The sequence below is a fragment of the Rhineura floridana genome, chromosome 10 (assembly GCF_030035675.1).
Source record: "Rhineura floridana isolate rRhiFlo1 chromosome 10, rRhiFlo1.hap2, whole genome shotgun sequence".
In the NCBI taxonomy this organism is placed as follows: Eukaryota; Metazoa; Chordata; class Lepidosauria; order Squamata; family Rhineuridae; genus Rhineura; species Rhineura floridana.
The window spans coordinates 90,111,227-90,126,100 of NC_084489.1; the positions used below are offsets into that span (position 1 = coordinate 90,111,227).

Here is a 14,874-nt window from a genome sequence, read left to right on the forward strand (position 1 = left end):
AAGAGCAGAGCGCATTTATGTACAGACTCTGGACTCCCAGCCAGGCTCTTCTCCCCACTGTGTTATACCAGCTGTTATTTACTTACTGAAGGATTTATATACCGCTCTCCTGCAAAACATCAGGGTGGCGTAAAGCAACATAAAAAGGTTTAAAAGCAATGCAAAACAGTAATTAAAAATGAATGGCTACTCAAAAGACACTCTGTACAGTTGCACAGGCCTGTTGGCACAAAACAAATGCCTGAAAGTCAAGCGTGCAGATGCCTGTCGAATCTCTGCCGGAACAGTGTTCTACAGCATAGGATCAGTGGCAGGAAATGCCCGACTTCTGTTTGAGGCCAGTGAGGCCTCTGTAGCACGCTCCTCTGGTCATTGCGGAATCCTCAGGTCTGAACAAGCCATGAGCAGCGTTTCTCACCTGTGCACTGGGGCAAGTTGCATTCTCTCTCCTGGAACGAGTCCCCTGTACAGTTGGCCCCTCCTGGGCAAAACCTCATGCGGGTCTTGATGGCCGGGAGGTCGGGATCGCTGCAGGTTTTAGAGCAAGGTGTCCAGGGTGACCAGAGGGTGAAGCTGTCCTCCTCAGAGCCTGGAGAGTAGGGGGAGAGTAGGGTTCACTTTCTGGGTGGCTTGGGGCCTCCCCCTCCCTCTAGGCGCATGGATCAGTCTGAGGGGAAGGTCCCAAACCAGAATGGTCTTCCTTATTGCTCTCCCCCTTACCTGGGATGATGGAGACAGGCTCCTTCGTGGGTCCAGCCACTGCTGTGAAGGAGGAAGGAAAGGACAGGTTGGGGGGAGCAGATTGCGGCAAGCTCTGAGGCCCCCCCTCGCTGCCACTGAGGCCAGCCTCTCTGGGGAAGGGTCATTCAAAAGCAGATTTCCCAACTGCACAAATCCCCCATCAGACACCCCTCAAAAGCCAAGTGCACATGAAATGTGCTTTGCTCTTTGCAAACACCTTGTATCAGTGGCATTGTAAGCAGTCAGTAGTTATTATCTAGTATTCAGTGACGATTCATTTATGAAACTGCCTTAATTCAGTAACTAACGGCTGCAAAAAACCCCAAGGATTTCCAGGTATGTGATGAAGCGTTACGTGCCTGGAGATGAAGGTAAAGAAGAGTAGGTTCTTTAAGGTGTTTTAATATGCTTTGGGCAGTTTGTCGTAAGTGTGGAAACTGAGCACATTTGACCCTTATATAATTTGTCTAGATGGTGTCCCTGACATTGCATGTCTTTGAAGTGCTTCATAAACACACACGTCTAATATTTCTAATTCCCTCCCCACATTTCTCAAACTGCACAATTCCCGCCTCTCACCTGCAAACTCCACATTTTGTGTCCGAATGACACTTAAAAAACCCCTTGCTCTGGTCCCAGGCACAGGGAGGGAGGGAACAAGAGCGAGGAAAGCAGAGAGGGAGGGGTGAGGAGGTAAGGAGAGGCAGGACTATATGCTGCCAGGATTCACAGGACCCTTGTTGGGGCCTTGTGGTGGGCTGAGAAGCCTGTGCTCACTGCTAGACCACGGAGGCCCTGTGGCATACTCATGCCCGTGGCAGCAGCAGGGCTGAGTGCATCGGAGGAAGCCACAGGGCAATTGCAGAGCAGCATTTCCTGGGAATAGGAAACAACCCCTCTGCAAAAATCTGCAGTCCGTGGCCAAGGATTTAAACCCGTTTGTGGCCAGGATGCCATCTCATGGCCTGATGGCTTTGTTAAGACTCAACTTTCCCTTGTGGAGGGGACAAGGACTCAACGAGGATGGCGCTCAGTGCATCCCGTGGTTACTTTCTGTCATCTGTGTGCAGGAGCTCTGGTTGGGCTGGAGGTGGGGGGGAGCAGAGCATGGCCCCAATCCCACACTGCACATACATACTGGCAGATTGTGGATGCTGTAAGCTGGTTTGCCAAAGACTGCGTCTCTCACGTCAGCCTAACGTGAGTTGTAGTCCAAAACACCCAAGAGGGCAACACCTTGGCAAAGCCTTTTTTCCATAGTCTGTACATCTTTAGCACTTTGGGCATTAAATAAACATTTAAGAGAATTTTATTTGTTTAGTTAGTTAGTCATTTATATGCTGTTTATTGCCAAATTAGGCTTCTAATAATAAAGCGCAAAGACCAGTTACAGAAAGATTAAAATATAATATAAAGTATTCCATGAAACAATCCGATTAAAATAGCACAGCAATTAAAACAGAAGAGTTCAAGGGAATGCTTGTGTGAAGAGGGGCGCCATCAAGAGCCAGCGGGATGCCAATGCAGATGGGGCCTCTCGGATTTCAACAGGGAGCATATTCCATAACACTGGTGATGCCAGTGAAAAAGCCTGCCTTTGCATCACCGCAAGCCGATAGTCACCAAGCAGTGGCAAAACTAGTGCCGCATAGCTGCTGATGGCATCCTGACCAGTCACATGCTCTTTGGCAGAGAGTGCAAGGCCACCTGTGCCCACGGCTGCCTCTTACCTTTGCAATCCAGCGTCTGGCAGAACTTGATATCAACCCGAGAGCCAACGCAGTCCTTCCCACCATTAGCAGGCTCAGGGCTGGTGCAGTCTCGGGTCCTGGTCATGTTCCCCAGCCCCCCGCAGCTCAAAGAGCAGGGGGCCCACGGGCTCCAGGGTGCGAAGCCTCCGTCCACGGGGCAGAGGGAGAAAATGCAGGTCAGCTGCCCATTGCGGCAGGAGCTGGATGGAGGAGATGCAACAGTCAGGACGACGCGCCTCAAGGTTTATTATTATTATTATTATTATTATTATTAGCATTAGCATTATTATTAGCATTTATTAGTTGCTTTTTCCCCAAAATAGGGCTTAAAGCGACGTACAAAAAGGAAAACAAAAACACATTGCATATGAAATAACTTACAGCAAGTCAATGTCAAAAACAATTGCAAGCGAAATAACACAATACTAATGGAGGAAGGACAAATGGCAGACATCGCAGCGACACAAAAGCCATCCCAACACTATAAATATAACATCACACGTTGTAACGATCCTACTACACATAAAGAGCTATGGAGTATAATCAGTTTTAAATTGGGCATCGCTAGTCCTGCTGTTGCTTTATTTGTACTTGGATGTTTTATTTATTTTAATTTCTCTCTCTCCGTATTTTGCAAAGGTCGATGGCGATATGCAATCAAGTCCAAACAAGCTAGTCAATATGGCAAAAGCAGAAGAGAAGTAACACAAGGTCTGAAGTCCCGAAGAGAATTCAGATCTCTTGCACAATCTGATTTGGGATGTGGATCCTGGAAGGGGGAGGGGTTCTTAAGGGAGCCTCAGTGCAGGGTTTCCCAACTGCTGGATGGGAAGAGCAGGGGTCCCAGAGTGGGTCCCAGGGTCACTCTTTGCCAGCCAGCAGTCTAGCATGGTCCACATCTGAAGCTGCCACGCCCTGACTGGCAGCAGCTCTCAGGGTTGCTCCCCAGGGAGATGCTCTGAGCATTACCTGGAGAGGCTGGGGACTGAACCTGAAACTCAGGTCCCTAAACCCTGGTGGGTCATTGCCAGTCAATGAGCAGGCAGTACTGAGCCAAACGGACCCATTCGTCTGACTCGGTATGTAAGGCAGCTTCTGCGCTCCCATCCGGATGCAAATGCCAAACCCAACGGATATCGTAAAGCTGATGTGCACTACCTTTTAACAGGCATTGAAATTGTTATGTAGTTTTTGATTTATACACTTAAAAAGCTGATTTTAAAAAAAGAAAATAAAAAAGAAAGAATTTAAGAAATGCAGTACGAAAAGGCTGAGCATCTTGGTCAAGGCTTATTGTATATGGCGTTAACGTGAGTGAGTGGGTGAGTGTGTACATGGACCGCTCTCAAAAGACGACAGGGAAACTCAAAGTGGAAAAGAGAACAATTATTAAATAAATGTAAATGTGCTGCCTTCAAGTCGATTCCGACTTATGGTGACCCTCTGAAGAGGGTTTCCATGAGGCTGAGAGGCAGTGACCGGCCCAAGGTCACCCAGGGAGCTTCATGGCTGTGTGGGGATTCGAACCCTGCTCTCCCAGGTCCTAGTCCAACACCTTAACCACTAGGCCACACTGGCTCTCCATTGAACAATTATTAAACAAGGGCAATGAACACAAAATTGAATCCTTATATGCAACAATGTAAATAATGCTCCTCTTTTCTTCCTTTGGTTGTGTCTTCAGTTTTATACTTTCCTGATACTTGTATGGCAAAGAATAAACAAAATGTGTTAAAAAAAAAGCTGATGAGCAGCCATGTTGTAAGCACTGCTCTCCTTTCAGGCGGCACTGGCACAGGTAAGGGCTTTCCTGCAGGCTGTGCACGGACGAAGCCACTTAAATCAGGCCAGACTCACCAATTGCTGCAGGCAGAATAGACGGTGGTGTTTGGTGCCACCTCCTCCCCTGGGGACAGTTGTTGACCCTGAGCTGTGAGGATGGCCAGAGAGTGGCTGGGATCCGAGGAGTGGTTCCGGAACACCTTCAGGGCCTCCTCGGTCAGGATACAGGGGCACTCCTAAGCCAGAGGAAGACAGGAAAGGAAGGTGGATGTGTGGGTCTGGGGTGGGGAGCCACCTCTGTGCTCACCCCTAAACACAACCGCCCCCCAGACAGTTTTTAGGGTGCATGTAGTCACTCTCCATCCTGACTCACGATACCTCATCCCTAGAGGCATCCTTCCCACTAGGCCATCCTCTCCTTGGACTCTTCACAGTGTGGAGATCCCAGAAAACCCCTGCAACCAGTTTGGGGAGGAATTTGCTGTTCTGGCTTGGGAATTATTCTTAACGCCTCACCTGGAGGAGGACTGGCAGGTGCAGGGCGGCAGCATCGCTCCCTAACTGTGGGCATGTTCTCCAGGCAGTCCATAAACGCATCACATCTGGACTTGGATGCCACACTGTCTCTCTGCTTTCTCGTTATCAGAGCAAGTTTCAAGTCCCTATGATTCTAGAAGTCTTTAGTGAAAGCTGCAGGTTGTGTGTGTTCTAAATGGGTGAAAGGGGGACCTTTCATGCCTTCTTGCTAGCCCCTGCTCTGGCCCGCAACTCCCCAACCAGAGAAGACCCAGAGGTGCAGCAGGTCCGAAAGATGAAATGAAATGGGACCCAGCTTAAGACCCTCTCCTGAGTCTAGGAAACGCCACCCCAGAGCAGCTCAGAAAGAGAGGCAGAGAGAAAAAGATGCCAGAGGCCCCAACCTGGACACAGGCCCCCTCGTGTTGGTAAGCGCCCACCGGGCAGTGGCAGCCTTCCTCACAGCCGTCTGAGAAGCAGTCCATCTGGTGCGTGAGGTGGGCGCAGCTGTAGGGACACCCCTCTTCCTGCAGGCACTCCCGGTACAGACGCCCCACCGGGCAGCCCACCTCTGAAAGGAGGGAGGACGTAAGACTCAATTCAGATCCAGATCAGGCTCGCTTGGGCTCCGCTTAATAGTTCTGGGGCAGCATTGCTGAATGGGAGATCCCCAGAACATGACATCTCCCACAGCCACCAAAAATCAGGTAGAACCACCAGGGATGGATCTCCCCTGAGTGTTGATGCCTTCTTCTGTGCCCCCCTCAACATTCACAAGGGCAACTTCCCAACCACCCCTGCTAGGCTGGACACGGTTGTTCCTGGGCAGATATCCCGGCTCTTGTCTGCACCAGAAGGCAGAGCGAGTGCTGCCTTGGGACACGCCTCAGCCCTCAGTGCACCACCATCACAAGCTCTTAAGCTAGGCTTCCCCATCGTGGTGGTGTTAGACTACAACTCCCACCTGCCCGGTTGGCCAGCACAGCCAAGAGTCAGGAGTGATGATGGGAGGTGTAGTCCAGCAACATCTGGAAGGCACCAGATTTGGGGAGGGCAGCTTTAAACCAGGGGCAGCCAACCTTTTTGGGGCAGGCACATTTGGAATTTTGAGAAAGTGCCGTGGGTCCAGCCACAAAATGGCTGCTGTGGGGGCGTGGCATAATACAAAATGGCTGCCACATCTATGACAGAAGGAAAAGAGACAGGGCCACAAAAATTGTGTGGGCTGCCCCAGCTTCAGCACCACTTCACACGCACCCACCCACTCCCATGGGAAAAGGCACCAATTTACTTTCCTGCTCTATTCTGAATGGAAGGGAGGGAGGGCGTCCAATCTTGGCATCCAGCGAAATATGGGCATAGCGAAGGTGGCATGTTCAGGGTAGGGTTGGCCAAGGTAGGGCAAACAGGAACTGAGCAGGAAGAGCACTTGTGCATTGTGGGTTTTCAAGGGGATATTTACTCAGATCTTTTGCAGATGCCATAGGAGGTACTGGTGGGCACACTGGTACCCACAGAGGCCACTCTGTCGGCCCCTGCTTTAAACCATCATTTACAAGCCATAGTTCATTTATCCCCACGATGTGAGTTAGGCTGAGAGAGGGTGATCCACACAGGGTTCTGGACCTGGATCCCTCTGGATCCAACTGTATTCTCTGCAGCTCTGCAAATCTCAAGGTGGCGATCCTAGAGGCAGTGGGGCGCTGAGGAAGAGAGCGGGCTGGTTCCCACTCATCGGAGAAGCGGGGGGGGGAGCTTCGTTTGGGTGGGACTCACCAAGACACACTTGTGTGTTGCATGTCTTGCTCTGGTCGGCCAAGCCCTGGCAGTGCGGCTCTTGACACTGGCGGCCACGCATCTGCTCTCCGCCGCCACAGGACACGGTGCAGGGCGCCCACAGGGACCACGGGCCCCACGCTTCCTCCTCTGTGGGACACGGGGGAGGCACAAGTCAAGTGTGATCCATGGAGGAGGGAGGAAATCACTCTCTCTTACAGCCTTTGCCAACTTGGTCCCCTGCAGATGCTTTGGACTACAACTCCCATCAGCACCAGCGGGGCTGATGAGAGTTGTAGTCCAAAGCATCTGCAGGGTACTAGGTTGGCAAAGGCTGTTCCGTTGTTTCTCTCTGCCTTCCACTGTTAATGTGCACATCTTTATTTGCTGGAAGGGTGGGGAAGGCCTTGCGCACACATCTGGGCTGCACCTCTTCAGACTTGCAGCAGAAACTCCTCTTCTCAGGGTTGTTTATCTATGCATTTGCATAGGCCCACCTCTGGAGCAAGTGAGAGGAGTAACCCCAAAGATTCCCTGCATGTAGAAAAGGAGCCTGTCAGGGGAGCAAAGGGTTCAAACTCAGCTTCCTCCCTGAGATGCCAGAAGTCTATGCGAAAGGAACATCTTCGCATGGAGGAGCATTCATTCACCTTGTGAGAACTGGGCCTTTCCTCTGACAAACGATAAACTCTACTTATCCTAGGTTAAAATTTCTGACACTGAAGACAGCTTAGCCGGAGAGGGAGAGCATTGTTCCCACAGAACTACTCCATCCACATCTTCAAGGTTCTCGTATTAATTTGCAAGGCCCTTAACCACTTGCGTCTAAGATACCTGATTTCTTATATCTCTGCCCAATCACTGAGATTTTCAGGGCAGCCTCTGTTAGTGCCCCCAATTCTGTGAAACTCTGGCTGCATAACACTAGTTGTTATGTGCCGCCAAGTCGACTACAACTTATGCCGACCCTATGAATCAGAGACCTCCAACAGCATCTGTCGTGAACCACCCTGTTCAGATCTTGTAAGTTCAGGTCTGTGGCTTCCTTTATGGAATCAATCCATCTCTTCTTTGGCCTTCCTCTTTTTCTACTCCCTTCTGTTTTCCCCAGCACTGTTGTCTTTTCTAGTGAATCCTGTCTTCACATGATGTGTCCAAAGTAGGATAATCTCAGTTTGTGCATAACACTCACCATACATTTTAACCATATCTTCACCCCCAAAAGAATCCTGGGAACTGTAGTTTACGCCTACCCTTTATAAACTAGAGTTCCCAGGATTTTGGTGGTGGTGGGGAATGTGCTTTAAATGTATGGTGTATATGCAGCCTGCTGCCCAGCTGAGATCAAACAGGCCCCCTCCCTGTTGAACTTCCAGTGCATGGTGAAGACCTTTTTTTATTTCAGCAGACATTATAAGCACATTTTCTGATCTTTTGGTAGTAACTGCTGATAGCTTTATTATATCTTTTTAAACTTGACTGAACACAACTCAGAGTGGAGCTAAATGGAAATGGACTGCCTTCAAGTCGATCCCGATTTATGGCTACCCTATGAATAGCGATTTCCTGGTAAGCGGTATTCAGAGGGGGTTTCCCATTGCCTCCCTCTGAGGCTAGTCCTCCCCAGCTGGCCAGGGCCTGCTCAGCTTGCCACAGCTGCACAAGACAGCCCCTTCCTTGTCCGCAACTGCCAGCTGGGGGGCAACTGGGCTCCTTGGGACTATGCCGCTTGCCCACGGCTGCACAGATGGCAGGGCACGTGACCCCTGAGCCAATCACTGTGGGGGTGATCTTTAGCTGGCCCTTGATGCCCAGGAGACACGAGCGGGGATTTGAACTCAGTCTCTGGACTCCCAGCCAGGCTCTCCTCCCCACTGGGCTATACCAGCTTCATAAATGGATGAAATAAATAAAATCCTTCCCTAGCAACTCTCCCCTCTGCAGCCCCCTCCTCTTCCTCCTTACCTGGGCAATCCTGCTGGCTTTGGCAAGACCTCTGCTGCTCCCGGCCACCGGTGCACCCCCTGCCTCCATTCTGGGGGGCTGGGTTGTCGCACTCCCGGGAGCGGAACTGGGCTCCCTCCCCGCAGCTCTGGCTGCAGGGTGACCACGGCCCCCATGTGCTCCAGCTGCCGTCCAGGTGGCACGACGGGTCCACGTGGCATTGCAGTTGTCCGGCCACGCAGGTGCTGGGGAAGAATATTGGGGGTGGCAGCAGGGTGAGGTTTGTTAATGACGGCACTTTTAAAATGGCATACAGTATAGAGAGAAATTCAGACTGATTGATCTATATTGATTTAAATCATTTCTACACTGCTTTATTTATTTTTTTAAAAAATAATCTCTATGCAGTTTGCAATTTTGTCTTTCAACATCAATTGATTTGATTTGGATTCCTGCATTGAGCAGGGGGTTGGACTCGATGGCCTTATAGGGCCCTTCCAACTCTACTACTCTATGATTCTATGATCAAATATAACACTGAGAAATATGGAAATGAAACCTTACGAAAGAAAAGCAGATGGGAAAATGCAACAAAAATCCCATGTAAAAGCATCATGAACAAATATCCAAAATGGCTGAGGGAGAAACTGAACCCACACTGCCCCCATGCCTTGCCCTGCCCCACATTAACATCAGTATAGTTCCAAGGGAGGGACATGCGGACGAGGGAACAATCCAGAGGACCTCAGGCTGGCAAAGGGTAGTTCTGCTGCTGCTGCGGCCACTGTTCCACATGCGTACTGCCAGTTGAAGTTGGCTCTGAAAGACCTCAACAGGAAATGCATCACCTGCATGGGGTAAGGTGAAGCCTTGCTTCCGTGATGCCCAGTTGGCAGCCTCTGCCATGGAGCTCCAGTGTCAGTAGGGCAGTGAATCCGCTCCGGGTTTTAGGCCAGCTCCTTGAAAGTTTGGACTAAAACCCAGAGCGGATTCACTGCCCCACTGACACTGGAGCCACCAGCCTTCACAGCCCAGAGGGACCAACCCACCTCCGTTTCAGAATCCCTTTGCTGCTTGCATCAGCCCCACTCACCAGTTCTGGCAGGGCCTGTACACAGTCTCCCCCGGCTGGGCATACTCCCATGGGGGCAGCCCTGACCAGGAAGAGAGATTCTGTCCTTCAGAAGCACCTGTGGGGATGGGAGGGGGGAACAAAGAGAGTACTGCTGAATGGCCCGTTTCGGAGTGGCCCCGCTCTTCCCTGGCCTCACTGAGGTACATACGGCCATTTGTTTTAAAGTGTTTTTAGTGTTTCTGTTTGCCGCCCTGGGCTCCTGCTGGGAGGAAGGGCGGGATATAAATCACATAATAATAATAATAATAATAATAATAATAATAATAATAATAATAATAATAATAATAATAATATGGCAAGGCTCCTGAGCGCACAATGAATGGAGGAAACAAAAGAGGACCACGCCAAGCCTACGGAGGGGAAAAAACCACTCCTGCACAGTCAGGCTAGCGCTCAATCAAGCCCGGTTTGCATTTCTGGACTGGTGTCCTCTGGTCCCACAGGATTCAGCCCCCAAGCCCCAGTCATGGAGGGGGCCCCATCGCGGAGCCCCCTGACTCAGCCTCCCCTCCACCACAGCCCTTTATCCAACTCCTCCTCGCACCCAGCACGGACGCTTTCCCCCTTCAAGGAGAGGTGCAACCCATCAAGACATTATTTATTTATTATTTGATTTATATCCCGCCCTTCCTCCCAGCAGGAGCCCAGGGTGGCAAACAACACATCATAAAAACAGACTTAAAAATACATTAAAACAACTTTAAAAACATATTTTTAAAAGCTTTGAAGACATTTTTAAAAATGTTAAAAAACATACTGTTTTTTAAAAAAAAGGTTTTAAAGCATATTAAAAAGCAATTCCAACACAGAAGCAGACTGGGGAAAGGTCTCAGCTAAAGACATGGGGGGCAGGGCACTGCCAGCTCAGGGCGGCCACCGGGCGCAACGGAGGGTCTCACTTGCGAAAGCAAGCCGTTCCTCTCTGCAGCTCAGTGGCTGAGGAATTGCTTTGCATGCAGAAGGTCCCAAGTTCAATCCCCAACTGCATCTCCAGGTAGGGCTTGTGATGTCCCCTGCCTGAAACCCGAGAGGGCAGCTGCCAGCCAGTGTGGACAGTATTAAGCTGGATGGACTAAGGGTCTTGCTGAGTATAAGGCAGCTGCTGATGTTCCTTTTCCAGGGCTGCAGGGACACTCACCTGACCAGGTGTTCTGATACTTGCAGTGGCATTGGGCCGGACTGACACACACCGCATCCTGGATCAGCTGTCCATCCGGACAGGCACATGAGAGCTGGCACTCGGGGCTCTCCAAGCAGGCGGTATCTGGGTGCAGGTCCTCACAGGTGCGTGGGCAGGCCTTGCCGCAAGGGAATGACACCTGGCCTCCCCCGCAGTCTGGGGAGAACCAGAGAGGCCGCTTCAGATTTCTTTGCACATCTTTGGATGAGGTTCCACCCCATGGAGTCACGTGTTCCACCCCAGAGCTGCCCAGTTTGGGTCTAAGGCCAGACTGCCTGTAGGCATGTCCTCCCCCCATACACACACTCCCTCCAAGGCATCACAGGGACCATTGCATAAATTGTAGTGTTTCTAGGGGGAGGCCACTTCTAGGCAGGAATTGGTGTGAAGGCCACGTGGAGATTGTGAGCATGACTTTACATGCGCCAGCAGTTGCTTTTCACACATGTAGGGCGTCAGGCAAGTTCTATATATGCAGGATTGGTACAGAAGATATTTCCACCTAAGTTTGTGACATAGGCTCAGAAATGTCCCAGATGCTTGCATTATTGTCTTGATGCAAATGATAAAGTTCCAAATATGGTCAAAAGGTAGGGCTGCAAAATCTCAAACTGGCCAGTTTAATTTTTGCAAAAATGTCATTTCAACTCCAAATTTCCTACCACGGCTCCCCTTTATTCTGCAGCCAGGACAAGGGGAAGGTGCCCTCCCCTCCATCCCCTCCTGTGTGTGTGTGAATGACAGTGATGACCCCCTTGGAATTCTGTCGGGGTTGCTTTAACTTGGATTCCTGCACTGAGCAGGGGGTTGGAGCTGATGGCCTTATAGGCCCCTTCCAACTCTACTATTCTATGACTCTATGAATATCCTCCCTGCCTGATGTTCATTGTCGTATGACTTTAATAGAATCATAGAATAGCAGAGTTGGAAGGGGCCTGTAGGGCCATCAAGTCCAACCCCCTGCTCAATGCAGGAATCCAAATCAAAGCATTCCCAATGGGAATTCATTCTCACCTTTGCACACAGTGACTCCGTCGTGGCACTTGTGGCTCTGCCGGGCTTCCCCAGGGCAGGGCAGGCCCCCAAAGCGTGCAGGGGGATTGCTGCACTCCCTGCTGCGTGCTGACTCACCGCTGCAGGCATCGCAAGGAGACCAAGGGCTCCACGTGCTCCAATCCCCGTTCACTGTGAGGGGCAAAAGACAGGGTGAGTGCCTGGTGAGTGAGCCCATTGCACACATGTGGGGCTAAGCTAGTTTCGTGATCAGAGTGCCAGATAAGGCGAAGACCTGGGAGAGATCTGGGTTCAAATCCCCGTTCAGCCTTGGATCAGTCACTGTCGCTCAGCCTAACCTCCCTCACAGGGTTGTTGAGTGGATAAAATGGGGAGGGAGGAAAACCTTTGAGGTCCTTGGAGGGAAAGGTGGGAAATAAAGGTAGTAATAATGAAGCAATAAAATCCCAGCTTTGACAGATGTTGGGAGGAAAGCTGAGAGAGAGACTCCTGAAGGCAGATCCACACTGCAAGCTGCGCATGGCTTGCTCCTCACACCCACTCCAGGGGATCCAAAAGTGATGCGGAATGGGTCAACCTGGGCTGTGCCGAATCCCTTCAAATGGTTTTGGGGGAGGAGATTTAAGTTGCAGTACAGGGAGACGGGAGGAGAACTGGAATCCCTTCCCTCTCCACATCTGAGCCTTTCCCTCCAAAGCCACTTTTTAAAAATGTCCCTGCAGAGTTTATGTCTGGTCACGGAACCCAATTGCAGAAAAGGAGGAGCCAGGTCAGAGCTCTCCTGTTGTCACAGCTAGGCTGGCTCTGAGGCACACTAAAGCGGTGGACACACCATACCTTAAAGCACATTTCCCCATTCCCAAGAATCCTGGGAGCTGTAGTTTGTTAAGGGTGCTGGGAATCGTAGCTCTGTCAGGGCTAAACACTACTCCTCCCCTCCTCAAAATAAGGTGCACGGGAGTTCCCAAGGCCAGTCAAGTGACTTTGGCCCATCCGACAGAAAATCCCACAAGCAACCCTCTCTGGAGGTAAAAATATAATAACAGTAATAATATGCTGCCCATTCATGTCACCCCAAATCAGGGGCCATTTGGCGGTTAGACCTCCTACGTGGGTGAAAACCCCTTAAGCTGGAAAGGGGCAGGATCCCCCAATAAGGCAAGGGTGCCTCAGGCTTCCCCAAAGCGATCAAGGCCCTACTCATGCAAGCACGGCCCTTCACAGAGCATGCTGGAACAAAACAAGGTTCTGAGTTTCTGAAGGTTTGCTCTTTTAATCATATAAGTCAGGTTAAGACAAGGTCTTCAACTTTGAGTTTATTTCCTGGACATTTTTTTCCCTTAATAATGTTATTTGTTATTTAGTTAATTTTTGTAAATTGTATTGTTTTCATTAATATATTTTATACTTGTGTTCATTTTTCTTTGTAAGCCGCCTTGAGGGCCTTTGGCCAAAAGGTGGGGTATAAAGAAGAAGGAGAAGGAGAAGGAGAAGAAGGAGATTTCTGCTGCGTGGCCAGGCTGGATCTGTCAGGGGATCTGAGAGGGCCCTCTGCTGTCTCATCTTGAAATACTGTTCTCCGCCCCTTGCGGCATCTTGTCGGGGCCCAGCAGTTCTGCCTCTTCCTGTGCCCCTTTTATGAATCTTAAAATTGTTTTTTTACAAAGTCAGGTGCTGGTAAGACTCCATGTTCCACCGGCCACGCGCCATCTTAATTTGCCCAAAGGCAAATATTTTGCAGTCCTTGCCGACAGTTTACAGGTGGGGCCATTAGCATAGTGGCAAATTCAGAGGTGCAGGGTCCCTCCATGTAAGTCAGAGCCATGCCCCTCCCTCTTTTTCATTAATGCCTTCTCCCACAATAAACATCCCTAGGAGCCAATAAGCATGAAAGGGGGAGAGTGTTAGCTACTGAAAAGAGTGTTCTCAGTGGCTGACTCACCTCCTTCCAATCTGATTGGCTCCAATCAGCAGGAAAGGACAAGGTAGCATGTTAGAAGACTCTTCTCAATGGCTAACACACTCCCCTTTCATGCCGATTGGCTCACAGGATGCTGGAGACATAGGGACCCTGCTCCACAAAAAGTAAAGGGTCTAAGACCCCCAGAAAACCTGGACGACTACACCCCTGGGTGGAACAGAGGGCCCAATCCACGTACACTGTACTGGGCCCAAAAAACCAGTGGGCTCACCCAGAGCCTGTTTCTCCCCCTCTAAGAGTCACCCCAAATTTGCTTCTATACATATAAATGAGCACATGCAAACTGTATGCCAATATTCCCGATTACTCTTTGTTCATTTGCAGATCACCTGATGCAAAGGAGTCTCAGGTGACTTACAGCAAAAGGAGACCAATGGGCCTGTGCGCCCCCCTACTCCCACTCTTTTAAGTAGCTAGTTTGCAGCCTTGCAAAGGTGATGGGGATTTGCATAATAACACATCCTGGTTTCTGAGCGTAGGGCGAGTGTCACTGGGAGTCTTGACGGCATGTTGGTACCCACCCTTCCCCTTTGCCCCGAGGTGCGGTACCTGGGCAGAATGAGGCCAGACGGCACTCTTTCCTCTGGAGCTGCACGCCGCTGTCCCCATGGTGCTCTTGCAGCCCCTCGCACTCGGGGCCCCCGTGCTGGGGCTTGGGGCAACTGCACGTCCGGTAGCGGGTCACCATTTCGTTGCCGCATGTCCTGGAGCAGGGGCTCCATGGGGCCCAGTCACACCAGCCCCCCGGAACTGGAACGCAGAGCAAAAGAGGTCACAGGAGTGGCCCCACTGCAGCCTCTCCCACGAGGGCGAGGGGCTTCAGCATTCACCCGAGGTGGGGGCAGAGCTGGAAAACGGGCCGTGGCTCCGTGGGTAGCGCATCTGCTTTGCATGTAGAAGGTCCCAAGTTCACCCCCCAAGAGACAGCCCCTGCCTGGAGAGCCATTGCTGCCAGTCAGGTAGGTAATTCTGAGCTAGATGGACCAACGGCCTGAGTTGGTATAAGACAGCGTCCTAGTCTCCTATCCAAACAGGGCCTTCCTTTCAGCCCAGC

The 14,874-nt window shown here is 50.8% G+C and overlaps 1 protein-coding gene across 1 annotated transcript in view; it reads right to left on the reverse strand.

Annotated features, from left to right (window-relative positions):
- The window catches only part of LOC133364840 (SCO-spondin-like), a 159,042-nt gene that overhangs the window by 34,768 nt on the left and 109,400 nt on the right, over positions 1-14,874 (reverse strand). The window contains exons 75-85 of the mRNA XM_061585702.1: positions 14,370-14,570; positions 11,840-12,010; positions 10,784-10,981; positions 9,604-9,700; positions 8,532-8,755; positions 6,567-6,716; positions 5,195-5,361; positions 4,350-4,510; positions 2,472-2,692; positions 721-762; positions 419-589 (exon numbers count right to left, since the gene is read on the reverse strand). Coding sequence (XP_061441686.1) covers positions 419-589; positions 721-762; positions 2,472-2,692; positions 4,350-4,510; positions 5,195-5,361; positions 6,567-6,716; positions 8,532-8,755; positions 9,604-9,700; positions 10,784-10,981; positions 11,840-12,010; positions 14,370-14,570 — 1,803 coding nt within the window. The remainder of the gene's footprint in view (positions 1-418; positions 590-720; positions 763-2,471; positions 2,693-4,349; positions 4,511-5,194; positions 5,362-6,566; positions 6,717-8,531; positions 8,756-9,603; positions 9,701-10,783; positions 10,982-11,839; positions 12,011-14,369; positions 14,571-14,874) is intronic.